Here is a 26,972-nt window from a genome sequence, read left to right as displayed (position 1 = left end):
GGTTTCCTTCCATGTTTTGCGACCAATCATCCCCCACAGCAGCCTATGATCAAGAGAAACCTTGTTCTAGGTGATGGGAGCTCAAAGTCTCCACCTACACTACAAGGGCTGATCCTCAAGCTTCAATGGAGAGCTCTAGTGCGTAGAGCACGCTCTCGATAGGGGGGTAGGTGCACTCTCAACCTCTCAGTTGAGAGAGGGGCTGCTAGAAGAGGAGGCGCCGGGGGGGGGAGAGAGAGATTGCATCACCTGTCCGCACTTGTCCGGCGATTTGGCCTTGGCACAAATAATTAAACTTATTTTAATCTAATTATCCCAAGGCCTTATTAAAAAGTTTAGGGGCTGAAAACAGAGAATTTACAGCAGCTAACCGGGAGAGGAGGGGGGTTTCCTTCCAGGTTTTGCGACCAATCATCCCCCACAGCAACCTATGATCAAGAGAAACCTTGTTCTAGGTGATGGGAGCTCAAAGTCTCCACCTACACTACAAGGGCTGATCCTCAAGCTTCAATGGAGAGCTCTAGTGCGTAGAGCACGCTCTCGATAGGGGGGTAGGTGCACTCTCAACCTCTCAGTTGAGAGAGGGTCTTCTCTTAAATAGACTCCAGCTAGAAGAGGAGGCGCCGGGGGGGGGGGAGAGAGAGATTGCATGGGTAAGTGTGCCACTCTTACTTTATAACTTAAAAACCATTCAACTTTTGGCTTTAAAAGTTCACCAAGCCATTAGTACAATGTGCAATCAACTCACAAGTGGTCACATGAATGCTACTTATAAAAATATCAAATGCTGCTTGGCACAATGCCGTATTGGTACTGCTCGTGCATCACCTGTCCGCACTTGTCCGGCGATTTGGCCTTGGCACAAATAATTAAACTTATTTTAATCTACTTATCCCAAGGCCTTATTAAAAATAATCTCGTCTAAGAACCCATCTCATTCCTGTGCTCGCACTAACACATGTAATTTTTTGAGCCTAAAATATGAGGCTATTGTCTACCCCTTTACGAAAGCCCGATTTCCCAATCACTAGGGCTTCAGGGTATTTTTCTGCTAGGGTCTCCTTGAGGTGCTTTGGCCCACGTTTAGGCTCACCTAAGGCCCTAGAACTACTAGTTCTATTCTAGTGTGCACACAACTATTTAAATAATTATTTTTCTAGTAAATAAATTTATTATTTTACAAAAACTGACATAGTTACAGCTGTGGTGTTGAACACCATAACTTTGGTCTTGCCAAGGTTCACCGACTAGCCACTATCACTAGCAAAAGTGTGCAATGCATCCAAGTGTTGTTGCATCCCGTCTTGCAAATTTGAGACCAATAGAATATCATTTGCATACATTAGTAATGAGATCCAGGTCCCTGCTATCTATGCTCCTCTGTCACCTCCCCTCGCAATGTAATCAAAAACCTCATCTACATACAAACCAAAGTGGGCATCACTGTTTCACTCCAACTATGGAGTGAATATTCTCAGATAACCCCTCGGAAGTACGAAACTACCCCACGACTATTGTGTATAAAGCCATGACTCCCCAGATCACCTTTGTTGATACTCCCATCTCCTATAGTCTTTGTATCAATCGATCTTTGGAAACAGTATCAAATGCTTTGTGAAAATCCACGAAGGTATAGTAAATACTCCTACCATGTGATGTGCTTACCTCAGTAACAGCCCTGAGTGTCAATATATGGTCAAGAGTAGAAAAACCCCCTCCTGAAACCTGCCTAGCCTGACACCTGAATGCCTTCCCTCTCTGCGATATACTTATCTTCTGCTCAAGAATGAATGCATACAACCTAGCTAGTGTGTACCCAATCACGTTAGTACAGTAATTCCTTGGTATCATTGGGGTCTCTTGCCTTGAAGATAGGCACAATAGTAGACATGCTCCAAGTGTCACAAGACGGGCACCACGTGCCAATAGAAAAGAACAGACTGAACAAACTTTCAATAACAATTGAACTGAGAGAGAGAGAGAGAGAGAGAGAGAGAGAGACGACACGCGCCACTCCACCCTAGAGAGTATTGGCCCCAAACCTTGGCGCCCCTTTCAGTATTTCTTTATATTACATCAACACAATAACCGATACTCCAGATTGTGCACCTTCTCTAGGAAGCATGCCAGAGACTAAGCCCTTAGCACATATTTAAAGGGCCTTGGCCTATGAAAAGCCTTCATACTCAAAAGCTTCTGGTCCAAAAGTAATACCAAATAGTTGCCAGCATAAATCACGGAATCCCGGACAACTGCCACGTCAGCACTGTCAGCGTGAAATGTGGGAATCCGTACAGTTCTGCCACATCATCATGTAAGCGCAATTTTCGGATTTTGGTGTGTGTGGGTCCTGCTTTATTTTAATCCTTTGTCACTTGGGGCCCCATCGGACGGGGTCCCCATAAGTTGGTAGGACTTCTTCTTTGTTACTTGTTCTTCTTAGGGTTTAGGCCCCTCGGTCGGCATGTGTAAGTTAGACCCATTCCTTCAGGACTTTGACACGTCAGCAGTTTGTGACACCAAGTATCCGGAAAACCCTCACACATGGCTCGGTTGAACATTACTGCAAGAAGCATTGCAAGCATATCTCTAGCATGTATAAGTGCTCCACCACCAATCCATCATGATCATATGCTCTCTTGGTCCTCATCTTGTCAATTGCTTTCTTTACCATCTTAGCGGTAAGAAAGTGCATGTCTATGGGCATGGCTCCGGAGGGTCAAGTGGAGATTGTTGCCCTGGAACTGTGTAAAGAGAAGCTGCATAAGCGCCCCAAATCTCGGTTGATGTGATAGTTTGTTTCTAGTCGATGTGTGGGAATGCTCATGAAAAAATATCCATGCCTCTCTTGAGCCCTGAACAGCTGTTACAACTCCTCCTATAACCAAGCAAGATAAGTCCTCTTCTTCCGTCACACTAGGTGCCGGAAGGCTATCTGTAATTGTCTATGAGTAATGGCTCCTAGAAGCACCTCTCTCCGAAGTGTGGCTCTCATCTCTCTATGCTCCTCATCATAGCAAGTGTTCTATGGCATACTTCCAGAACGTCGTTTGTGCCCGGGTTGGGTGTGTGGGTATGCCTCTACTGTTGCATCTTGTAAGTCTGTCAATATTTGGGTAAGCTCCTCTAATGGACGTCCCGACTCCTCTGTGGGCAGGCGTCTGTAAAGACTATCCATGTAGACAGAGTCAATCTCCAATGTGAAAGTGTATCGAGTATGCTTAGATGTCTGGGCCAACGGAGTTGTACTAAATTGGAATGAAATTATAAATGTGAGGAAGGTGTGATCTAGTGCGACCCCAACAGGCCTGGGGCCGACTATAAAATCTTGAATAGATGGTATAAAATTGGGCTGAGCCATAACATTGTCCACCGTTCTAGCCCCTTGTCTGTGAGGAAAACAAGTGAACCCATTCACCGTTGGAAATCTTTATAGGCCGTTCAAGATGGTCATTCCATGTGCAGTCCCCATGTTTGTCAAATATCTCGCATACTCATTATTCACCACCTTGCATGAGCACTTGGCCTATCCTAGATCACTGACATGCAGCTCTCTTAGCATCTCCTTGCAGGTATCATAGAAGGTTGTTTGAGAGTGGCCTTTTGGTGTTGAAGTCCCCTAGGAGGATGACATCCCCATCCCTAGAGAACTCCTATATGTCATCATCTAAATCATGTATGGTGACTGCCCCTTGGGTGACGCATATAGAGATGTGCTCAGGGGGAAATAGCATATTGCAATATAAAGTGGCCTCCTCGTCTGTGCTCTCACATTGACCCACATATATCATAGCATGCTCATCTCTTCAAACAATATGAATAAGAGGGTGCAACTCTTCCTTGAATGAAACTTCCACACCTCCTGACCCACATCCTCTATGCTCCGATCTCACCTCCTGTCTACAAGTGGTCTCAAGTTGTATCTCGTCACTATAGGAGGTGTGATACCAGGAGTTTGATGTGTCTCAAAATAGAAAATAATGTCTCTTCCCTTGAAGCTATCCTCAAATTCACCAACATCTAGCTTCATTGATCCATTACAGTTCCATACTGTCAATTTAAAGCTGGTCCCATAGGTCTTGCACTTTCATGTAGTGCGGCTTTCCAAGGTCACTACTCTCCCCCCTCTATAGAAAGCAACTCTTTCTCTTCTCCTTTGCAGCCTTGATTTGAGGCATCAGCTCTTCCATGTGTGCAATTTGCGCTAGAGTGAGGTCATCACCCAGAAATATCCCAGTTTTGTTAAGAGTTGGTTTCTTCTCGAAGAACTCTCTCCCTAGTTTCCACACTAGGGAGACGTAAAATGAGTCCTCTTTCCTTAAAACTTCTTTCTGCATTGTTTCCTTTCTTCCCCACTGTCCATGCCCCTATGTGTGGCTTCAGAAATGCCCATGCGTTTCAAGAGTTCTTTCACTTCTTCTTCTACATCCACAAGGCCTGTGAGACACACGTGAAGGGCTCTAGTCTTCCTCTTTTGCTCTTCCTCAATGGTCATATTGATAGTGCGAGTTGTCGATGTAGCTTCAGCCATCGTTGCTTTTCCCTTCTTTGCAGCCCATGAAGTAGTTGTTCTCGACTTCTTCTCTTCCTCTTCCTCTAGAGTTTTCACCGGTTCTTTGATCTTCTCAAGCTCCTTAATCGCTGAGGGCTTGACTGAATTTCTTCCTCCTCCTCAAGAATGCTTTCACTCTTACAAGTTGCCAGTTCTCCCTTGAGTTCTTCAATCAATGTATCTTTTGCACTTATGCGTTTTTTCATATCTGGTTTCCATGACTCACTAACAACAAAAGCCTCATCTAACCTTTTTTGCATCACAACTTCCATTACATGCACCTCTGCCCTCACAATAGCTTGCATCTCCCCTTTCAGTGCCATGTATATCTCATCACGCTTATCAAGCATCTCTTTGTCCAGCTCTTTCATCATATATGCATACATAGCATTTCTATGATTCTCCATAGTTGCATACATCTCTTTCCCCTCATAAGGTTCAACTCCGTCCTAATCATCACATGTACCTTCTCAAATATTAGGTCTTCCTTTACCGTGGATAGTTTCCCTGCTCTGAGAGAACCGGCTGACAATGTGTTGTCTTGACCTTTCCCCCTAAATGTAACCTTTGTTGTGGATAGGGTTTAATATGCATCTATTTCTCCAGAATTGTTTGGTTGGTCTATCGTGTGTAATATGCGCCAATCAAACTCCAGGCTTGTGTGAGCAAGTACACCCTAGTACACACACAAGCAGTCTCCCCTACAAAACTAATGCAATAACCTGCGTTCGTAAATGACTTGTAAGATCCAAAAAAGTTACAACTCGGGGAAATCTGTTAAAGTGTCTGGAAGGAACTGAGAGAAACTGAAAGAAACAAAAAGCTAAAACAGAATTGTAGGGCACTATGAGGAGGTGACTAGGAGCTCTCTAGCAAAACAAATACAATCTCATGAGGGATTAGGGGGGTAGAAACATTATCATCGTCGTCGGTGTCCCACAATGTCCAGCATCAATCGCTAGTGGGTTTCGGCGATGTCCTCCATGTACTTTGACTTTACGTCTCCCGTGCTGTAGTAGAGTAGTCCTAATCTTCTGTTGTAATCTCCGTCCAATGTCGTGATGCCCCACGTAGTCGTGGGCATTTGCATCTCCCGAGCTCAAGGGCTCAGTCAATTAATGTCTCTCTAGTACAGGTGGACTCTGAAACCTGCCGTGGTGGCTGCACCTCTAGCTGCGTAGTAGCTAGCCTGAAGAAGTCTGTAATGTGTCTCTGGGACTCTCCCTCTTCGCCTGACCCCCTCAGCAAACCCTCTCTGTGTCTACGCAAGCTCTAAAAGATACAAACCAAGGCATCTCATAACTCGTAGATAATGGTCCAAACCCCTCTCTGAAAAGACAGTGAAAACAGTCCGTATCTCGTTTTGAGAGAGAGAGAGAGAGAGAGAGAGAGAGAGAGAGAGAGAGAGAGAGAGAGAGAGAAATGAAATGAAATGTTATATTAACGTCTTCAAAAGGCCAAAATGACCTATGAGACCAATCAGTTACAAAATAGTGAATCTAATACCATGTCTGGGTACAAAAGAACTAGAAAAGAACTAGAAGTGGAACAAAATACTACTACTACTACTACAATCTAAAACTACGTGGGTGTAGCAGCTGATACAATAGGTACCCGGTAAACTGGATGTAACAGTGTGTGAAACAAAGATGGAAGAAATGGTGAGGATCCATCCTCATCTGCACTCTGGATGTCGAGAGAGTATGGCTCGAATCTTCTGTTGTAGTCTCCGTCGATGCTGTGTAGCTCCTCTCCTCAGTCGCGGTCGTCTGTATCTCTGTAGCTCCAATGCTTGGTCGATGAGAGTGCCAGTAGTGGTCGAATGAGTGTGGGACGAGCTCTGCAGTGGTGGCTGCTCCTCTGGCTGTCCCATATCTAGTGAAAAGAAATCTGTAATGTGTCTCTGGGACTGCCTCTCTCTAGCTCTCCCCAGTAAAGTGTCTCTATACCTGTGTAACTCAAGTAGATATAGTCCAAGACATCTCTGATCCTCATAACTCATGACCCTAGATAGAGGACCAAAACCCTCTCTGAATAAGCAGTGGAAACGCCCCCGTATCTCATAGAACACTGTGCAATGACATATGTAGTGCAACTCTGTCTCTGGCTCTCTCTGGCATAATCGGCATATCCTGCTGTCTGCTGGTATCCCTCTGAATCTACCAGTCTCAATCTCGAGCTGATGTGAGGATGTGCGTATCTGACCAATGGCACAACGCAAACCATGAGACATATGTGTGTCCATGTAGCTGGGTCGAATCACAAACCCATCTCCTGTGAGGTGGAGAAGATGCTCTCTATAGAAAGCCATCTTCGTGCTCAACTCCTGAGGCGGCTCTATCCATGTCCTCCTGGTGTCGAGCTGGGTCAGGTCCTGACGAATGAGTCTAGTGATCTCCACCCGTGTAAGAGACAGCGAGGGTGCCTGAAGAGAATACTGGAAAGGGGGCAACCTGTCCATGGTGAAGCCATGCGTCTGAAACCATGAAGTCATCTGTGCATACCAGCATGAAGTGTCCCCCTGTAGAGCTAACTGTCTGGAAGACTCAAGGGCCAGTCTAGCATATCTGTCTCTAGTAGTATCCCATAGGCTGTGCACAAAGGACACTGATCTGGTAAGCGCCTCAATCTCCATGGGGGGGGCAGCTAGCTCTGCTCGAATGATCGCGTGAGGTACGGAGGCCTTGGCTCTAATCAATCGGGAGATCATAGATACCAAGGGCCTCTCCATACGTCTCCAACCATCCTGGCCTACAGAAGGTCCCCATACCTGTACCCCATACATCATAGCTGAGGCTACTAAAGTATCAAAGAGCCATAACTTTGTCCGAGGTTCCTGGAACTGAACCTGCGAACACATCCTCTCCAAGCCTCCCAAGGCCGCATAAGCTCTGGTCAGTCTAGTCTCTGCTGCTCTCCCCAAAGAAAACCTCGGCCCAGTGAAGACTATCCCAAGGTAAGTGTATGCATCTGTATACTCCACAATCTCTTGACCATACGTGAAGGTCGGTGCCGATCTCCTGATCCACTGCGGTGTGGTGTTAAACACCATGACCTTGGTTTTACCAAGGTTTACAGACAATCCACTATCCTCTGCAAAACTGTGTAATGCATCCAACTGTCGCTGCATACCCTCTGGTGAGTCAGAGATCAAGACAATATCATCAGCATATAACAACAATGGGATCCACGTCCCTGCCAGCTGGGCACCTCTATCACCCTCTCTGTCAATGTAATCAGACACCTCATCAACATACATACCAAATAGAGTAGGAGACAATGGGCAACCCTGTTTCACCCCGATAGTGGAGTGAACTAAGTCAGATATCCCCTCTGGGGTGCGTACATGTCCCATCACTGATCTGTATAAAGCCATAATCCCCCAAATCAACACTGTGGGCACCCCCATCTCCTGCAGTCTGCGCATCAGTCGAGCTCTCGGTACCATGTCAAATGCTTTGCGGAAATCCACAAAGCTACAATAAATCCGTCTCCCATGTGACCTGCCCTCCTCAATGATAGCTCTGAGTGTCAGAATATGGTCAAGAGTGGAGAAACCCCTCCTGAAACTTGCCTGTCCCTTTGCCCGTACACCCTCACCCTCTGCCCAGTTACTCAACTGCTGCTCAATAATGGATGCATACAATCGTGCCAGTGTGTGTCCAACCATAATAGTGCGGTAATTTCCAGGCTCTGTAGGATCACCTGCCTTGAATATAGGCACAATAGTAGACAACCTCCAAGTCTCAGGTAATCCCTCACACATGGCACGATTGAACAACACTGCAAGAACCTCCATCAGCATATCCCTAGCATGTATAAAGTGCTCCGCTACTAGACCGTCATGATCGTAAGCCCTCCTGGTCCTCATCCTGTCAATGGCTCTCTTTACCATCTCAGTGGTAAAGAAGGTGCTCGTAGGTGGACATGGCTCTGTAGGATCTGGAAGGGGATCCTGCATAGGAACCGTATATAACGATGTCGCATACTGGCCCCACACATCAGGAGAAGTAATCACTGGGGGAGGGGAGTGCTCATGGAAGAGTCGCCATGCCTCGCCTGAGTCTCTACTCAAGAACAACTGATACAAGTCTCGCTCCATCTGGGCCAGGTAAGCTCGTTTCTTCTTTCGCACAAGGTGCCGGAAAGCAATCCGCGACTGTCTGTAGGTGATGACTCCTAAATGAAGATCCCTCTGAAGCTGGGCTCTCATCTCTCTGCACTCCTCATCATACCAACTATTCTGGGGCATGCTCCCAGAATGTCGCCTCCGATCCGGTTGAGTGTGTGGGTATGCCTCTGATGCTGCATCATGTAGTGTCTCAGTCAGTAAAGTAGTGCACTCCTCTATTGAGAGGCCTGGAGCAACTGTGCATAGACGATCCCAGATCGCCTCTGTATAAACTGAGTCAGTCTCTGGTGTAAATGTATAACGGGTGTGTGACCTGCCTCCTGATTTCTGGGCTGTACTAAACTGAAAAGATACGGACAGTGTCAAGAGAGCATGATCCACTGCTACGCCCACTGGTCTGGCTCCCACTGTGAAATCCTGAATACAAGGAATAAAGCTCAGCTGTGTCATAACATAGTCCACTGTACTGGCCCCATGTCTGTGTGGAAAGCATGTGAAGCCTGCTGCTCCAAGAAACCGCTGTAAGCCATTAAGTATGGCTAGCCCATGTGTAGTCGTCATCTCCGTGAGGTATCTCCCATACTCAGTCTGCTCTCTGTCATGTGAGCATCTGTCAAACCCCAGCTCACCCACATCCAACTCTCTAAGCATCTCATCTGAAGTGTCGTAGAAGACTGTCTGACAGTTGCCCGTTCGAGCATTGAAGTCTCCTAGGAGGATGATATCACCATCCCTAGAAAACTCCCATATATCATCATCTAGAATTGAGAAAGGCGACTGCCCTCTGGATACAGCATATACTGACGTACTGGGGGGGAAGTAACATATAGCAGTATATAGAAATCGACCTGTGTCAGCTCTCAGCCTCACCCACATGTATCTAGCCTGATCATCTCTCCGTACAATATGTAGTAGAGAGAGAGAGAGAGAGAGAGAGAGAGAGAGAGAGAGAGAGAGAGAGAGAGAGAAATGAAATGATACATTAATGTCTTCAAAAGGCCAAAGTGACCTATGAGACAAAAGTTTACAAATGGTGAATTTGATACAATGTCTTGTGTAAAAGATTGAAACTGAAACTGAAACTGAACTGAGTTAAAAGTGAAATGAAATGGAATGGAATGGAATGAAATGAAAGGCTAAAATGTTGGAATCAAGATCCTATTCTATGATATCTAGCATCGATCGCTAGCGAAGCTCATCAATGTCCTCCTCAGTGAGTACTCTGACTGGGCGTTCCCATGTCGTGCCAGAACAGTCCGGACCCTCTGATGCAGCCTCCATCGATGTCTCGATGACCCTATCAGTCGTGGGCGTGTGGATCTCCCAAGCTTAGTGGCCCTGTCAATCAGTGTACCCCTGGTACAGGTGGACTCTGAAGTCTGTTGTGATGCCTGCTCATCTGAATGTCGCGTATGTAGTCTGAAGAAAACAGTGATCTCCCTCTGTGAGTGTCTCCTATTGTCTGGTCTCCTCAAGAGGCTCTCCCAATGTCTGCGCAGCTCCAATAAAAATATGAGAGAAATGTAATGAAATGAAATGAAATGTTATCTTAACGTCTTCAAAAGGCCAAAGTGACCTATGAGACCAGAAAGTTAGAGAGAGAGAGAGAGAGATCTTTTTATGTCTATTAGCAGCCAATGACAGCCTATGAGACAGATAAACATACATAAAAAAGGTGTTCTTTCTCAGCTTTGGCTTATGTTTTCATCAGATACATTTGAGGAGCGTTGTCCACACAAATAGATACATGAGAAAAAGTGCTCTCACCACGGCCATAGTGAATCGGCTGAGAAGGGAGTTAATACACAATCCTTTGATGCTTCTTTCTGGTGTTGATGTGCTTGGCATGACAAGCTCAACCTTAGCAACATTGAGTGAAACTTTTGCTGAACTTTCTAGTGATGGGAGGTTTCTACAGCTACGTTTAAAGCTGGTAAGCCTTGTTTCTGCTTATAATAATTACATTTTTCCTTCATTTCTCAGAAGTTCAAGCTATGATTTGCAGGATCGCTCCAGGCGTATTGGTGGTGTTGGCGATGGGCTAGTTCAGGGTACTGAAGCATTTGCACAGGGTATTGCTTATGGTGTGTCAGGTGTCATTCGAAAGCCTCTCGAGAAAGCAAAAGAGAAGGGTGTTATTGGCTTCATTCAAGGTCTTGGAAAAGCAGCACTAGGTGTTGTTATGGAGCCCATGAGTGGTGTGGTTGATTTTGTTTCATTTACTGTTCATGGTATCGGTGCAAGCTGTACAAAATGCTTTGAACTCTTCGAGCAAAGACCAACCTTTGAAAGAGTACGCCTTCCTCGTTTTATTCCACCTAGTGGGGTTTTGTGCTGCTTTGATGAGAAGTCAGCAGAGGGACAGGTATAAAGAATCTTTAACCACTCTATCTCTACAGATGCTTCAGACCTTTCAATCTTTTGCATTTTCATTTCCTGTCCCTTTTGAGAACCGAGATTTTCTTGTCTTCAAGTTTTCTTAGCATCAATGAGACATTCACATAATAATGCAACTGTTATTGACTCAACGATCATATCTATAAATTGTTACTTAATGCATCATATGATATTAAACCTGCTTAGAATGGAGAATTAAGCTTGTTTTTTTCCCGTCACCCTTTTTGGCATGTCTTTTGTGTGAAGTTTAGAACTAAAGCATAAGAAGTGCTTCTCGTTTCGTATTAATGGAACATCCTCGTTAGAAATTTGTATGAAACTCGCATATAATTGTATGTGTTAAGCAAAGACTCTGTTGGCTCGCAGTATATGTTACAACTTGCTGAAGGAAAGGGACGCTTTCATCAAGGAGTCCTATTCAGAGAACCTTCCAAGTTTGCCTGGTCTGATATTTATGTGGACCATTTTGATGTCATGAACAACAAGGTTGCTATGCTCACCAATGACCGAGCAATGCTTCTACAGGTATGATTGTAGGGAAGTTCTGTTTGTAGGTCAATATACATTTGAGCTTCTCCTTAGTAACTCACTCACATGGATGCAGCGTCCAAAGAGTCATGTTGGTGCGAAGTTTCCCACAGAGCCCTGTTTTATATTATGGGATGTACCTTGGCAGCAGTTACTAGCCTTAGAGCTGGCCAACACTGGCAGTGACCAATCTCCAACATTTGTTGTTCTTCATCTTTGCAACCAATGCACACCATTTGCACACCTCATCAAATTCTCTTCAACAAACTCAGATGAGGAGCTACTTCAAGCACGCACATTTTTGAGAGGTATCTCAAAGGCCTGGAAATCCTATGGCCCATCAAGAAAGCAAATTCTTCAACAGGTCTCTCTCTCTCTCTCTCTCTATAGATGAGGATGGATCCATCACCCATTGTATCTTTCTCTTGTATTTGGCACCCATTGTATCAGTGGATCACACATATTCCACACAGTTCGAGCTAGTAGCACTTCTAGATTCATTTTAGTATTTCTTTCTTTGTACTGAGACGTGGTACCAGATTCACGAGTTTGTAACGGATTGGTCTCTCATAGGTCATTTAGGCCTTTTGAAGACGTTAATATATCATTCCATTTCATTTCTCTCTTTGCGCACCATCACGAGATGGAACTTTAGAGTTCCGCGACAGCACGTCAAGGTTGCACGCCAGCAAGAGATGGATTTTAGGGTTTCGCAACAACAACAAACCGCTGCTAGGGTTTCACGACTCGGTTGCACGGTATACTCTCTCTCTCTCTCTAATAGTACTCAGGAGGACATGGATAGAGCCATCACAGGAGTTGGGTACGAAGAGGGCTTTCTATAGAGAGCATCTTCTCCAACTCACGACAAACGGATTTGTCACAAGGCCCAGCTACACGGACACACATCTATCTCATGGGTTACGATGTGACATAGGCTAGATACGCACATCTTCACACCAGCTTGGGATTGAGACAAGTAGATTCGGAGGCATACCAGCAAATAGTAGGATATGTCATTTATGCCATGCAGAGCCAGAGACAGAGCTTCACTACATGTCACTGCACAGTCTACTATGAGATACGGGGACGCTTTCACTGCTTATTCAAAGATGGTTTTGACTCGTTAGATAGAGTGATGAGATATCAGGATCAGAGATGTCTTGGATTATTTCTACTTGAGATACAGAGACATAGAGACTCTCTATTGAGAGGGCATAGGGAGAGACAATCTCAGAGACGCATCTGAGATTTCTTCTGTCCAAGTACCACAGAGGCAGAGGAGCCACCACCACCATAGAGCTCGGTTCCCACCCATACACACACCAATGGTACTCTCATTGACCGAGCTATAGAGTTGGGGAGATCGAGACGACCACGATTGAGGAGGGGAGCCACGCAGCACCGACGGAGATTTCAGCAGAGGATCCACGGGATTCTAGCACGACACCCAGAGTGTCGATCAAGATAGACTTCATGCTACTGCTATATTGTATCATGGTGACACTTATCCCCATTTTGTACCTTTGTGGCATTATACCATTGCTCAGCTTACCAACCACCCATAGGAGTCGGTATCTCAGTTTCTAGTTTGTAGTTTTCTTTGTTTGTACCTAGACTTGGTACTAAACTCACCATTGTAATCAGTTTGGTCTCATAGGTCATTTTGGCCTTTTGTAAACGTTAATATATCATTTCATTTCATTTCTCTCTCTCTCTCTCTCTCTCTCTCTCTCTCTCTCTCTCTCTCTCTCTCTCTCTCTCTCTCTCTCTCTCTCTCTCTCTCTCAGTCTCAGAAGGCGCATGTTATGTCCCGCTTATAGGAGAGGGTATCTAGCCTAGGCCCTAGACACCGTCGGGATGGGCGTCTAGTGTTTGGGGGGAAGTAGTGTGAACCAGGTCAGTGTGGCCGGCCATTATTATAAAAGGGAGGCCAAAGCCTCATTTGTAGTTATCGACCTCCACTAGCAGAGTGCCAGTAGTTAGCGCATGAGGCTAGGAGTGCACGAGGTACCTCGAGGAGGTGAGGTCGGGTGGTATGGGACGCTTGGTCTTACAGGTGCACGCATACGCACTTTGACGTTGGCTTAGCACAGGGGTGCTACCGAATGGTGGCTATGGTCGGGTGGTTCGTCCGACGCGTGTCTGTAGGCGGTCTGTGTAGCCGGGAGATCCTCTCCGCGTGTTCGTTTCATGGTATCAGAGCGAGCTTGGCTGGAATGGAGCGTGTGCACACCTATAAGACCGATTCGAGTCAGATAGTCTTTATTTTATGCAATTTTTTATGAAATGGTTGTTTAATTAATTTTTTTCCTTCTCATGAGCGTGTGTGCAGGTGAAATTTAATGCAGGTCACCTACTTGGTCCAGGCGCGTATTAACGAGCATCAACGAAGATGCTGCTGACCTGGATTTTTTTTCTCTGCACGCGACAAAAAAAAAAATTCTTCACGTGTCCTGCCTGGCGTCCAGAGCCGTAGTCTTTGACATTGACTGCGTCGGAAATAGACTCCTGACGCTGTTGAAAGGACGGCAGAGGCATTGATGACAATCTGCAAAACACTCACAGACACATATCCATACACCAAGCAACGAGTGTATCAGCAGTGTAGTTGTGACATGAGCAGTACACAGAGATGACAGAGAGAGGAAAATGTCTTAAACACTCTGTACATTGCATAAGAGAAGCAGCTACAGATTTTCTAGAGACAAAAAGGTCAAAACATGTGCAGAACTTGCTCTATTTACATTATTAGAAAGTGGCACGACTTCGAATTGCATGTCCAGAATTTATCATGCATTTTGGCTGCGATTCAGCATATTTGAAAACCTACATAGTATCCGCATTAAGGCAGTTGACTTGCGCTTTCAGAGCCATTAGTTCTTTGCCCAATGAGAAAATCTGCTCTTCCAGCTTTGTTACTTGTACGTCTGCAACGTTGATTGCATATTCTTCGATGGTGTCCCTCGAATTATGTATCACTTCAATAAGCTGTGACCGCAGTGGACGGGTGTTTCTGGTTTGGTCTCCAACTAATTCTTTCAAAATTGCAGCAAGAGCATCCTCTATCCTATCAATACGTGCATCTTCTACCATAGCAAAAGAGTCATCAGGTTGTGTTTCGCTCAGCTGAACCATCCGGGTTTCGTCTTCTTCATCCATCTGAACACTGCAACAAAAATAAATTGTCATCAGTTTATATTTTTTGGTTAGACTAAAAACTAACAATCTTATTGCTAGCAAACAGACCAGACTATGCAACTGTCGTTACGTCGACACGGTGTACAAGCAGAATGAAATCATCTCCTATTTTTGGATCTCTTATGGCAGGTTCAGTATCAAAATCATTGACAACAGTTCTCGGTGGACTACAAAAGACGCAAGCCATGGTCAAAAAGTTCACAACAAATACAATCCTACTTAAACTATCATAACCATACCTTTGTGTCTCTTGCCAACGGTAGTTGAACCACTCGGCACGAGATTGTGTGTTCGCATAGACATCATCACTGACAAAAATATTCAAAATGTCTTCATACGTTGCTGTGGATGGGTATATCATACACCTCCACAATGCTCTGATTTTCGGAAGATGCATTCCACGGCCTTGGTAAGGAGTTATCCAGCATGACGATGGGTAGTGATTCCCACTCTTCACCATTATATGTAGTGTAGACAGAAAGTCGTTGCCTGCTGGATGTCGAAGCTTAAATTTCCAATACATTAGCGCTCTATCGAAGATGTTTGTCGGTGTTAGGCAAACCCTATTCTTCAATTCATCAGCACCATATAAGCTATACAGTTCTACACCGGCATTCACATCGTCACTAGTTATATTGTGGACAACCTTTTGAAAGTGTGGTTCATCTTGGTCTTTTAAACAATACCCTACCATGCCCTCAAACGTATGCATCTTGTGTTGCTTTAGGCCACGGCACAAAACCATTTCGCCTGCAAGTGCCGACTTAGCCCAACCTAAGTATCCTTTTATCTTCCTATTGACTGCAATCAACGAGGTTGCCCAAATACGGATAACCATCTGTAGGTGAAGGTGCAATAGCGCTCCTCCTCTCTCCAATGCACATAGTCCTGGTAATGTTTCTCTTTCAAGAAACAAGCGCATGCACCCCAACAGCCCTACGTCTACATCACCACCACCAACAGATATGGTGACACTCACTTCCATTACTCTCGCCTCCGGTTTCTTCAGTTTTGACGAGCCAACATTACAGCTTTCAGTGTTCGTCACAGGTTGCTTCCCTTTCCCCCATGCCTCGGACTTTAGCTTGGCCATTCTCAAGGCATCTACTGTGAGCACACCAACAAACACAAAAGAACCATGCTGTCAGACACGCAGTGGCTTCACCAGCCCCCCCATCAAATGCACAACCTAAACAAATACTGCACACTGTACATAGTACCTAAACACAGAGCCCGATAGCTTAAACAAATACTAGTCACTGTATGGAGTCCGTAAAGAGACATCCCAATAGCCTCACAGTTTCCCTCATCACGTGCAGCACCCAAAAGACATACCTTAACGACTCACCTGTGCCATCAAATGCAGCAGCTAAACAAACAATGCATAGCCTATGCAGTAGCTAAACAATGCATGACGCACAGCAGCTAAAGACAGAGCCAAAGAACCGATAGCTGCTGTTGAGACCAGCAGAAGTACACAAGAGAACTGACCACAGTACCTGTATGTCTCACGACCAGTCGGAGAGAAGTGCAGCGAGGAGCAAGTATGACGCACAATCCGAGTACGCGCTGAAACACACTCCGAAAAAATACACGGCTGCCTCTATGGAGCCTAGCTGCAACGCGTCTCGCGTGACGAAAGCTTGGATGACACGCAGCCCTGCATGGATTAATCCAGATAGCATCTCCACAGATTCCATGTATTCCAGCTGCTTGCCAAAATTGGGGCTGCCTACTCGCTGATTTTTTATAAAATTCAGCAATTTGACAGGTGGGATTGCTGATTTTCGATGAAAAATCAGAGAATTGAATGTCAACCTGTTAATTTTTCTGAAAATTTATAGAATTCAGCATACAGTACATTATTTTGTCATTCTCTGGAGTCTGTACTCTTCCTTTGAGCGGAGCGCAGAGAGAGAGAGAGAGAGAGAGAGAGAGAGAGAGAGAGAGAGAGAGAGAAAGAAAGATTTTTAACGTCTATGTCAGGCCGAAATCGGCCTATGAGACAAATCAAATGTACATGGTGTGTATGTCATCCGTCTATCGGAAAGACAAATGAAACAAAACTGATACAAAACTGAGAGAGAGAGAGAGAGAGAGAGAGAGAGAGAGAGAGAGAGAGAGAGAGAAATGAAATGAATTGTTATATTAACGTCTTCAAAAGGCCAGAGTGACCTATGAGACCAGAAAGTTACAATGTGGTGAATTTGATACAAAGTCAGAGTAACAAGATGACAAAATGACAAAATAAAATACTATGGAATCCTGAACTGCTAGGTGTGAACTAAGCAGCTAAACAGCTAGCTGGGATAGCTAGATCACAAGAGATCCAGCATCGGTTGCTGGCAGATCTCATCAATCTCCTCCATGGTCAGTAGTCTGACCGAGCGTCGTGCATGTCGAGCCAAAGTGATCCGGATCCTCTGATGCAGCCTTCGTCGATGTTGTGTAGTCCTCCGCAATCGTGGGCGTCTGGATCTCCCCAACTCAGTCGCTCGTCAATCAGTGTGCCTCTGGTGTGAGGCGATGAGCTCTACTGTGGTAGTAACTCCTCGGGGTGTCCAGTGGCAGCTCTAAAGAAGTCTGTGATCTCTGAGACTGGCTAGCCTCTCCTCTCATCAGGCTCTCTCTGTGTCTGCGCAGCTCGAGCAAAAACAAACCCAGGCATCTTTGATCCTCGTACCGCATGACTCTAGAGAATGGTCCAAAGCCCTCTCTGAACAAGCAATGGAAGCGGCCTCGTATCTCATAGTAGACGGGGCAGTAGCATGTGTAGTGCAACTCTGTCTCAGGCTCGATGTCACACAGGAGGCATGTCCTGGCCTGTGCTGGTACTCCGTTGTATCTCCCAATCTCGATCCGCAGCTGGTGTGAGGATGTGCGTATCTGGCCAATAGCACATCGTATCCCATGAGACAAGTGGGTGTCCATGTATCTGGGCCGCGTCACAAAACCATCCTCCGTAAGCTGGAGGAGATGCTCTCTGTAGAAAGCCATCTTCGTGCCCAGCTCCTGCGTTGGCTGTATCCATGTTCTCTTGGTGTCTAGCGGAGTCAAGTCCTAGCGAATGAGCCTGGTGATCTCAGAGAGGGCGCATCCAGTGAGTACTGGAAGGGAGGCAATCTGTCTATGCTGGACCCATGTGCCTGAAACCATGATGTCATCTCCCCATACCAGCATGTTGTATCTCCCTGCATGGCTAACTGTCGAGAGGACTCAAGTGCAAGGCGTGCATATCTGTCTCTGGGAAGTTTCCACATGCGGTGTATGAAGGAGATAGATGTGGTGAGCGCCTCAACCACTAGTGGGGGGGCAGCTAGCTTTGCTCGTACAATAGCACGTGGTACTGAAGCCTTGGCTCTAATGAGCCTCGATATCATAGAGACCAAAGGCTTCTCCATGTTTCCCCATCCATCACTGCGGCCTGTCCTCCCGTGATGATCCAGTGAAGGTCCCCAAATCTCAGCTTCATAAAGGAGAGAGAGAGAGAGAGAGATGAAATGAAATGAAATGTAATATTAACGTCTTCAAGGCCAAAATGACCTATGAGAGAGAGAGAGAGAGCAGCAAGTCTCTGCTGTAGCGCTAAAGGGGAGAGAAAGAAATCGAAGAAGCAAGCGTGTTTTTTTTAAATCTAGCATGGAAGTATGCGTTGGCTCCAGAAGGGGTCTGTTGGCATGTGTTGGGTGCGAAAAGCCACATGCTAAGCATCTCCTCTCTCTGCCTCCACACGTCAGTTCCAGCTTTCTGTAGCACTCGATTTTTCCCTTCGCTAGGAGTTTTTTTTTTAGTCTCTTAAGTGACTTTATTAAGTGGCCTTTTTTAAGTGTGGCATTTTAATTCTTAAAAGATAAAGTATGAAACCTACAGATAAAGAGTCACTTATAGAGAGTGAAAAATTTACAAAAAACTCACTGCTTGCGCTCACGCGCTCCCACCACCACCTGCTCACCCTCTAGACGCTTATGCCGACACGTAGAGCTCTTTACAATTCAACTTTTTGCAATCGAAAGTGTTGAAAAGCCCCGTTCACGCATGCTCTGTATACATGGATCACAAGCACTTTCCAAAGCTCAACCATCGTATTTCCAATTTGGAAAACACAACGTTCAGACGAACATTCGCTTGAACTCTCTCGAAGGGGCCGTGCAAGGATTTAACGCTTGACTTACCGCTCTCGAAAATACAGCTCAGCCGACGGCTATGCATATTTTCGAGGGCGAAACCAATTTCCAGCAGTTGCGGACGTAAATTGTTGCATTTGGGCGTTCACAGGGTGGTCCTACTACCACGACTCCGTACAAAACCACTAATTTCTCAGGAGAAGAGGAGTGTACGGAACTAGCCGCATGAATAATTGGCTTCATCAACGGATCATGTGGATTTCGCAAAGGTGGACCCTTTGAAAGCTTACGCAAAATTGCAGTCTCTTTCGATGAAGATTGTCTTTTGATAAGTACACAACAGCTTTCAAGAAAGCGTTCACGTTCTGTAAGGTGGATTCCACGCAACGTTGTGCACATGTATCTGTTGGGATTACATGAGGATTACTGTTGGGCCTTAATTAAAGACAAAGCCGCGACTGACGTCGAGGATGCAGTGGCAAAGGCCAAGACATTCCATTAATAAATGGAGCGAATTATGAGAAGAAAAGAAGTTCAAACAGAAAAGAAGTTCAAACCCCAATCCGGCGAGGGCGCTTCGAGGAAGTGACTTCAATTCCGGCAAAGGTCCAAATCGCTATCGAGACCTTCTCAGGAAAAGAAGAAAGCTAGGAATGCTGCAGTTGCTGATGCAGTGAAGAAGGGGGCTTGCTTTGGATGTGGCCAGACGGGTCACCAAATCACCCAAGAAGAAGACCAAGAATCCACGAAATTCTGCTTCTGTTCAGATTCACGAGATCTCAAGTAACTCTGATGTTATTCAAGTTGAAATCCATCACTTAGCGTATAGTTCATGCACTAATTGTACTTTTAGCACCAAACCAAAGTGTTTGATAAGCACGATCTTCTTCGTTTCCCAAGAAGATCAATGGTCACGACGTGACCGTACTCCTTGATAATGGAAGCTCACACAATTTTTTTGATGCAAAATTGGTGCAGAAACTGTGCCTGCAGACGCAGCACAAGTGACCATGAGCATGGCATGAAGATGGCTCGTGGTGAGGATACAGATGTATGGAATCAGATGGTTCCAGATTCGTCGCTCGAGCTAGCTGATTACAAAGAGAACCTGGATTTCCACATGATGCGCCGGGACAGAGCAGATGTTATTTTAGGAATCCCATGGTTTTATGTTGTACCGAGTCTCTCTCTCTCACTCGTTCTCTGCATCATCCACGCCATGGCTGCAAGGCAGCATCCTCCCTAGGCTACTACTTCATGAACACTTGGTATTAGAGCCTCCAGGGCCATGCTCGTAGTGTCGCGTGGGACAGGCCGCCTGTGAAGGGAAGCGAGCGCCTGACAACCTGCATAAAACAGCGCAAACCCACCATCAACATGGTTGCTCTGGGCTGAAGGACGACTTTCGACTCTGTAGCTCCTGCCAATTCGGTCTCTTGAGCCCGCTGCAAGCGAAACCATCTCCGACGCTGTCGTCTCCTACAACGTTCGCCATTTCTTTTGTGTTCACACTATTTAGAAATAGTGGCCAACCTAAATTAACCTTCTAAGCAAGTGGACAGTCACACCCTCTTCCCACTTTCGGTGCTCGTCGATGCTCATAATCGATTAGCAACTCCAAAATCAACTCTCTAGGCTACTGCTTCATCAACACTTGGTATCAAAGCCTCGAGAGCCGTGCTCGTAGCGTCGCGTGGGGCAGGCCACCTGTGAAGGGAAGCGAGTGCCTGTCGACCTACATAAAACAGCACAACCCCACCATCAACATGGTCACTCTGGGATGAAGGACAACTTTTGACTCTGTAGCTCCTACCAATTCGGTCTCTTGAGTCCGCTGCAAGCGAAACCATCTCCGACGCTGTCATCTACTACAGCGTTCACCATTTCTTTTGTGTTCACATTATGTAGAAATAGTGGCCAACCTAAATTAACCTTCTAAGCAAGTGGAGAGTCACACCCTCTTCCCACTTTCGGTGCTCGTCGATGCTCATAATCGATTAGCAACTCCAAGATCAACAAATTGTGAAACTTTCAGATTTGCAGCATATCAGCAAGGGTGTGGCGACATCAAAATTGCCTCTCAATGATTCGGATGTTACAAATTGACTATTGAATTACATTCAATTTTTGCGGACTCTTCAAAGCGGTGCTGAAGCAAGTCGAAATTCTATTAATCAAGGTCGATGGTCATTACTCGCTTTCGCAAGCACAACAGAAGGACCAAGCTATCATTGGCATATCGAATATGACATCAAAGGTGGATAAGTTAAATGGCTCTGGCTTCCACACCTGGCAAATTAAAGTGAAGGGATATCTGATGCGGAAGAATTTGTGGAGCGTCGTCAAGCCGCTATTAGCCAACGAATTAGGCACATCCGTTGCAGTTCCCAGAGCGTTATCTGCCGAGCAACAACGCAAGGACAAGCAAGCATTAGCTATTATTCTGACATCTCTCGAAGATGTTTTTATTCATTATTTGGATGACATGCAATCTGCCAGCACTGCCTGGATACAGCTAGAGAAGGTTTTTGGTGCTAAAGCTAAGTATTCAATGATGAGTCTAAAGATGGAGTTGTATTCTCTTGCTATGCGTGCTGATGAAAATATTACATCTTTAGTTAACGAGCTGAAGAGTATTAAAACTCAACTTGTTTATGTCGAAGCCCCAGTACCAGAAGAAGATCTCATAGCCGTTTTGTTAAAAAGTTTGCCTGACAAATTTCATGAGATTGTTACTGTTTTTAAGGAGAAAGATCCACTGTCCTCCTTGGATGGTATCATCAATTCATTGTAGGAAGAAGAACGAAGGGTACCTAGTACCAATTCTACTATTTTTCCCAGTGCATATACAGTCTCCAATGCAGTATCCCCCATTAGTTCTTCTGATACTTCCAGTGCCTATGTAGTCACTAATTGTGCTTCTACCTAAGCTTCATCTCGGCCATCCATTAGTACCAGATCTTGTGCCATTTGTGGGTGCAACAATCATCAGACAAAAGACTCTTTCAAGAAGAATCCTTTTGTTCATTGTGGTAAAACAAATCATCCGTCAAACAGATTCTTTCAAAAAAGGGTAAAAATCAAATTCATATGATTGAAGGAGACATCAAACCTGTAATATATTTTGTTGACAATGAAGCTTTTTAGATCGACTCCTTTCTTGTTTTTTAGTCAAAATAAATTGTATGGGCTATAGACACTGCCACATACGAGTGGTAAGACCTCCCAAATTATCAGTTTTTTGTTCTCAAGTCCTGTTTTGTTACCGCTTCTCATGAGGTTAATGGGTACACCTTAAACCCAAGGTTTGGCAGTGAACCAAAAACTCTACTCATTGGTAGCTAATTTTTTACCTACACCCATTTGTTCGAGGGCACACAATGACCCTCATATTATTCAGACCCATTGGACCAGACTCGACTAGAACACGCTATCTAGACCAGGGCGGGAGACTAGACCAGCTAGACCAAGCTAGACGAAGGCGAAGGTAGACCGACTAGACGAGCTAGACCAACAGGCTAGGCCAGGTGAGAGACCAAACCAGCTAGCTTCTCGACCATTTATGCTTAGCAGAGTGAGACTTCAGTTGAGGTCCCACCAGGCTGCCAAAAATGAGAGCATCTATAGCAGGAAAAGTGTGTCGTGCTCTTTATTGTGGGTGCTCCTCAGTGCAATGTGCAAGAAACCTCAAAAAATGAGAGCACCTATAGTAGGAAATGTGTGTCCTGCTCGCTAGGGGGGGGTGTTCCTCAGTGCAATGAGGAAGAAACCTCACTCCAAGAGAATGAAAACACTATAGAGGAAATGAACAAAGCCAACTCAAAAGACCCCATAGTAGACTCCAAACTCAATGAAACTCGACTAACACATGGAACCAATACAGACTCCGACTCTGGTGGCAGCACACTCAACTTCAAGCCCAAGACTCACAGGTACAATGGGGGTGTCGAGGCTCCAGGGAGAGTACAAATGTGCGGTGCTAGACTGGACACAAGACTCAAGACTCAAGACTCTAGACTAATAGAACGTCTATAGTGCATGCAACGACTAAAACCAACTGAGCATATATACCACCATGAAGAGTAGCCAACGGGTAACAAAATATCCCTAACAGTCCAGCTACGTCTATCTCCGAACTGTGATGGCGGTGAACTAGCCACGGTGTCCACTAGACCACCACTCTCTGTCTGCCACGTGTCACTACCCAGACGAGCATCCACCCAATGTGAACCCAAGACCAAGTGTAACTGCCTATCCCGTGCAAGTGACATTGTAGCCCTGCTACTTTATGACCTAAGTTCATGAGAGGCTTGTGAAGGAGGGTGGTAGGATTAAGAACCTGAGAACTTGACCAACAGTCAACATGGTAACCCAATGGAAGGCGAGGATGGGGGAATTTTCAGGAGTGTCATCCTCATAACAGGCCCATCAGCCGTAAAAAAGATCTGGATGTGTGGACTACAAGGTAGGCCTCAAAACAGAGGCATCCATGCATCTACGCAGCTGGCACTCCAAAAACGAAGAAGCCACCCTGCATCCAAGCAGCCAATCCAGTATGGATCTCTCACCAACTGTCCACCCTCCGTGGCAGTGTCAGAGGCAGAGATGGCCGAGGAGAGATGCAAAGAGGAGGAGGTGGAGGCATTAACTCTTAAAGGCAGACAGAGGGCTCTTTGGGCTACACAGGTTTACAGGGGCAGGATTCATATTGTTCAAGATCCACCTTCAGGTGTTCAACTTCGTCTACAGATGTACCACCTATTGCATCAGAGCCTAATAAGGCTCCAGAGGGTATGAGACAACATGAGGAAAATTTCCCACCTCTTGAGAAAAATGTGTTTGTAAGGGGATCTGATAGATTGAGAACCAAGTAATGGTTTTGTATTTTGTTTTAGTACATACGATTTTGAGGATCACTACTCTGTGGTGATTGGAAATTTCGTATATATTCTCTTGGGGATTGTGCACTCTAAGATGTTTATTTAATAGAAGATTCTTTTTCTGTTTTTCTAAATAAAAAAACAATGCATGCAACCTTTAAAAGGGGATGTTACTCTGGAAGTAAATATGTGTAGCTTTGGTCACGCATAAGGCACGTGATTGGACCCTTTCATTGATAATTAGACTCGTCTTGTAATCTGCTCAACTGTACTAAAAGGGGATGTTACTCTGGAAGTAAATATGTGTAGCTTTGGTCACGCATAAGGCACGTGATTGGACCCTTTCATTGATAATTAGACTCGTCTTGTAATCTGCTCAACTGTACTAAAAAGATTGGTTTGGCCCATGTGCTGCAGGTGGGTGTCAAACGCCCATACAGAACCTCTTCAGCGCCTCCAATTTCAGTAGGCCCTATGCAACTGGGAGGAAGTGATAGTGAAGCCGGAGAGAACCAGGTTGATTCATCATCAGGTCAAGGTTCTACCACAGAAATACAAAGACAAAAGGAAGTCTTCAACTTTGCAGAGATATGGGCTAGTGAGCAGGTGGCTGGTTTTTCGTTGTGTGTGGATATGGTATGCATATTTTGTTGCCAAGATGTGTAGCTTGACTGTTCAGGGTGCTGCAGAGGAAATCCTGACCTTTCTTTCTTTCTCCAGATTCAATCAAAGGATGATGTTGTGACTATCTGGCGGCCCATTGTTCCTGAAGGGTAAGTGGATTATTTTAGTAGTATGCTGCCCACAAGTGCAGCTTTTGAAGTGCTTTTTTTCTGTTTGGATGAGCAGGTATGTTTCCATTGGGGACATTGCATACATTGGAAAGCACCCACCACTTGTTTCCGTTGCTTACCGTTACGAGGAGGAACTCTTCAAGCACCCAATAGGGTTTGATCTGGTAATTCGGCTCCTTATTTTCATAGTAACAAGTATTGGTGCTGTTCTGATCAATGTAAGTGTAGGTCTGGAGGAGTTGGAAAGAGGGTTTTATAGATCCCATCTCTTTGTGGATGCCGAGAGCACCCGAGGGATACTATTCTCTTGGCTGCATTGCTATGGCAGCTCATATTGAGCCCGATGTGAATGATGTATGGTGTGCACATTCAAGTATTGTAGAGGATGCAAGCTTTGAGGATCAAGAGATCTGGCACTCTCCAAACAACTCAGCTTGGGCATGTTTCGTGTTTCAAGTTTCCAGCGAAGCGCTCACTTTCATGGCTGTACGACAAGCACATCAAAGAACTCACATTAGACCAAGAAAGGTTGCGCTCAGATGACTCCTGTCAAATGTCAGAGCGAAGATCCACAGAAGAGCAAGAGCACTTGTATATAGCTGTTCAGTAGAGTTGGTTCATCCATTTTTTGTGCTTTGAATTTTCTAGAGTGGAGAATCAGGGTATAGCTTTTAGCACTCCAACTCATCAAAGCACACCGTGCGTATATAATGTATTCGATATGCATATACCTCTGACACAAAAATGTGAGATTCATTTTTAATAAGCTTGTCAAATATGCAACGACTGCAGATGTCTATTTGACATTTTCTTTGGAAGCGAAGGCTTATAACCATAAATGCGCCACAGCTATGTGCCTGGTATGTTTGTGGGGATGGTGGAAAGAAGCAAACCTGCTCTCTCTCTCTCTCTCTCTCTCTCTCTCTCTCTCTCTCAAAGAGATCCATGAGAGAGTTCATGGGATGATCACCATTGTATACTTTGTACACCTCATTGGCCCTCACATGATTGTACCCTTCCCAACATGTTTTGAGATGTATTATGTGATGTCGGTGTAGGGTAGGCTTACATTCCTACCCACTCTAGGTACCCCCGTTTCTTTTTACTTTTATGTTCCCCAGACATTGTACTATTCAGACGTGGATGTAATCTTTTTGTCATCCATGAATAGCCGCATGGGCTCCAAAATATGGTATCTCTCTCTTCACTAGAGATTAAGCAAATGTATCCTCTACCCCCTTACAATTTGTTTCCTTGTATTGTAGCCTCTTGATATTGATTCCCATTGTATATATTTCATTTTTCATAGTTTCAGGTTAGTTTATATTCAATTTTGTTGCACTAGATTCGCCCAATTGCAACTTAATTGAATTCTTCAAACTTCTCAATAAAAATAATAAAGGAAAGACGGGTTAAAGAAAATGACAAAAGTTTAGTGGCTTATATTGCTCATGCTTTGTCCTCTTCTCGTTCACTCTCCTTGTGTATCTTCTCTCATGGTAATTACACCCCATATTTCAAAAGAGCTAGCGGTTATGGCCAAAAGTGGTTGAGAGACATCCTCTCATATGCCTCAAACTTCTTACATTTTGGAGCGCTATCAAAACCATCTCCTTTTAACTCTTCTCCCGTGGTGATTGCACCTCATACTTCACAAAATTTTGATATTGTGGCCAAGAGAGTGGATACGTGATAGTGGGAGATCGTCTCCATGTCTCGCACTGCTCACAACAATGTGTAGAGGTATTGAACTATATCTTTAGTAGTTCATGATAATGATGATTCTATTTTGCTTTGTCTTGCGTTATCTATCTCTTTATTGGTAATGTAATCTGATTTAAAAGAAACTTCTGAAAGTTTTGGGAGTCTATTTTGATGATGAATTCATTGAAGTGGTTGATCCAAGTGGCTTATATCATATATAGTCTTAAATTTTCTTCTATCTTTAACTACAGCACTTATTACAAATTATTGATTCGTTTTCAAAGAAGGTTACTTTTTATGCCTCCCATATTCTTGAGCTTATTCATACCCAATGTCTCATAGAAGGTACGCTTGCTAACAAGTTTGAATCAAATGTTCTCTCACACCAAAAATGAATGATTAGTCAAGTTGAAAACCAATCTACCTCGCTCGCTAACAAGTTTGAATCAAATGTTATCTCTCACCAAAATGAATGGATTAGTCAAGTTGAAAACCAATCTACCTCTAAAGTCTCTCTCTTAACACTTGAGATTGGAGATAAAAGTATTTGACTCATGAAAAAATTTCATGACAAACCTCTACACCCTTCAGTAGAATGAAATTGTGGAAATGATACATAGGTTAATGAAGGAAATGGCGCACACACCCTTACATCTTGTC

The 26,972-nt window shown here is 44.8% G+C and overlaps 1 protein-coding gene and 1 pseudogene across 4 annotated transcripts in view; one reads left to right on the top strand and one right to left on the bottom strand.

Annotated features, from left to right (window-relative positions):
- The window catches only part of LOC147446012 (pleckstrin homology (PH) domain-containing protein), a 308,711-nt gene extending 282,714 nt beyond the window's left edge, over window positions 1-25,997 (top strand). For 2 of the 4 annotated variants that reach the window (XM_086525328.1, XM_086525327.1), the window contains exons 57-64: window positions 10,396-10,617; window positions 10,690-11,049; window positions 11,448-11,606; window positions 11,686-11,973; window positions 24,232-24,450; window positions 24,535-24,587; window positions 24,664-24,772; window positions 24,837-25,996. In XM_086525328.1, the coding sequence (XP_086381454.1) occupies window positions 10,396-10,617; window positions 10,690-11,049; window positions 11,448-11,606; window positions 11,686-11,973; window positions 24,232-24,450; window positions 24,535-24,587; window positions 24,664-24,772; window positions 24,837-25,151 (1,725 nt within the window). In that variant the 3' untranslated portion in view covers window positions 25,152-25,996. Of the gene's footprint in view, window positions 1-10,395; window positions 10,618-10,689; window positions 11,050-11,447; window positions 11,607-11,685; window positions 11,974-24,231; window positions 24,451-24,534; window positions 24,588-24,663; window positions 24,773-24,836 lie in introns of all 4 variants that reach the window. The other 2 variants (XM_086525329.1, XM_086525330.1) reach the window with 2 other exon arrangements.
- LOC147446013 (uncharacterized) lies at window positions 13,551-16,853 on the bottom strand (annotated as a pseudogene).
- Window positions 25,998-26,972: the final 975 nt, after the last annotated feature.

This window comes from Adiantum capillus-veneris, chromosome 12 (genome assembly GCF_014529385.1).
Source record: "Adiantum capillus-veneris isolate H3 chromosome 12, ASM1452938v2, whole genome shotgun sequence".
Lineage (NCBI taxonomy): Eukaryota > Viridiplantae > Streptophyta > Polypodiopsida > Polypodiales > Pteridaceae > Adiantum > Adiantum capillus-veneris.
The sequence above is the reverse complement of the archived record's forward strand: the minus strand, read 5'-3'. Positions and strand labels throughout refer to the sequence as shown.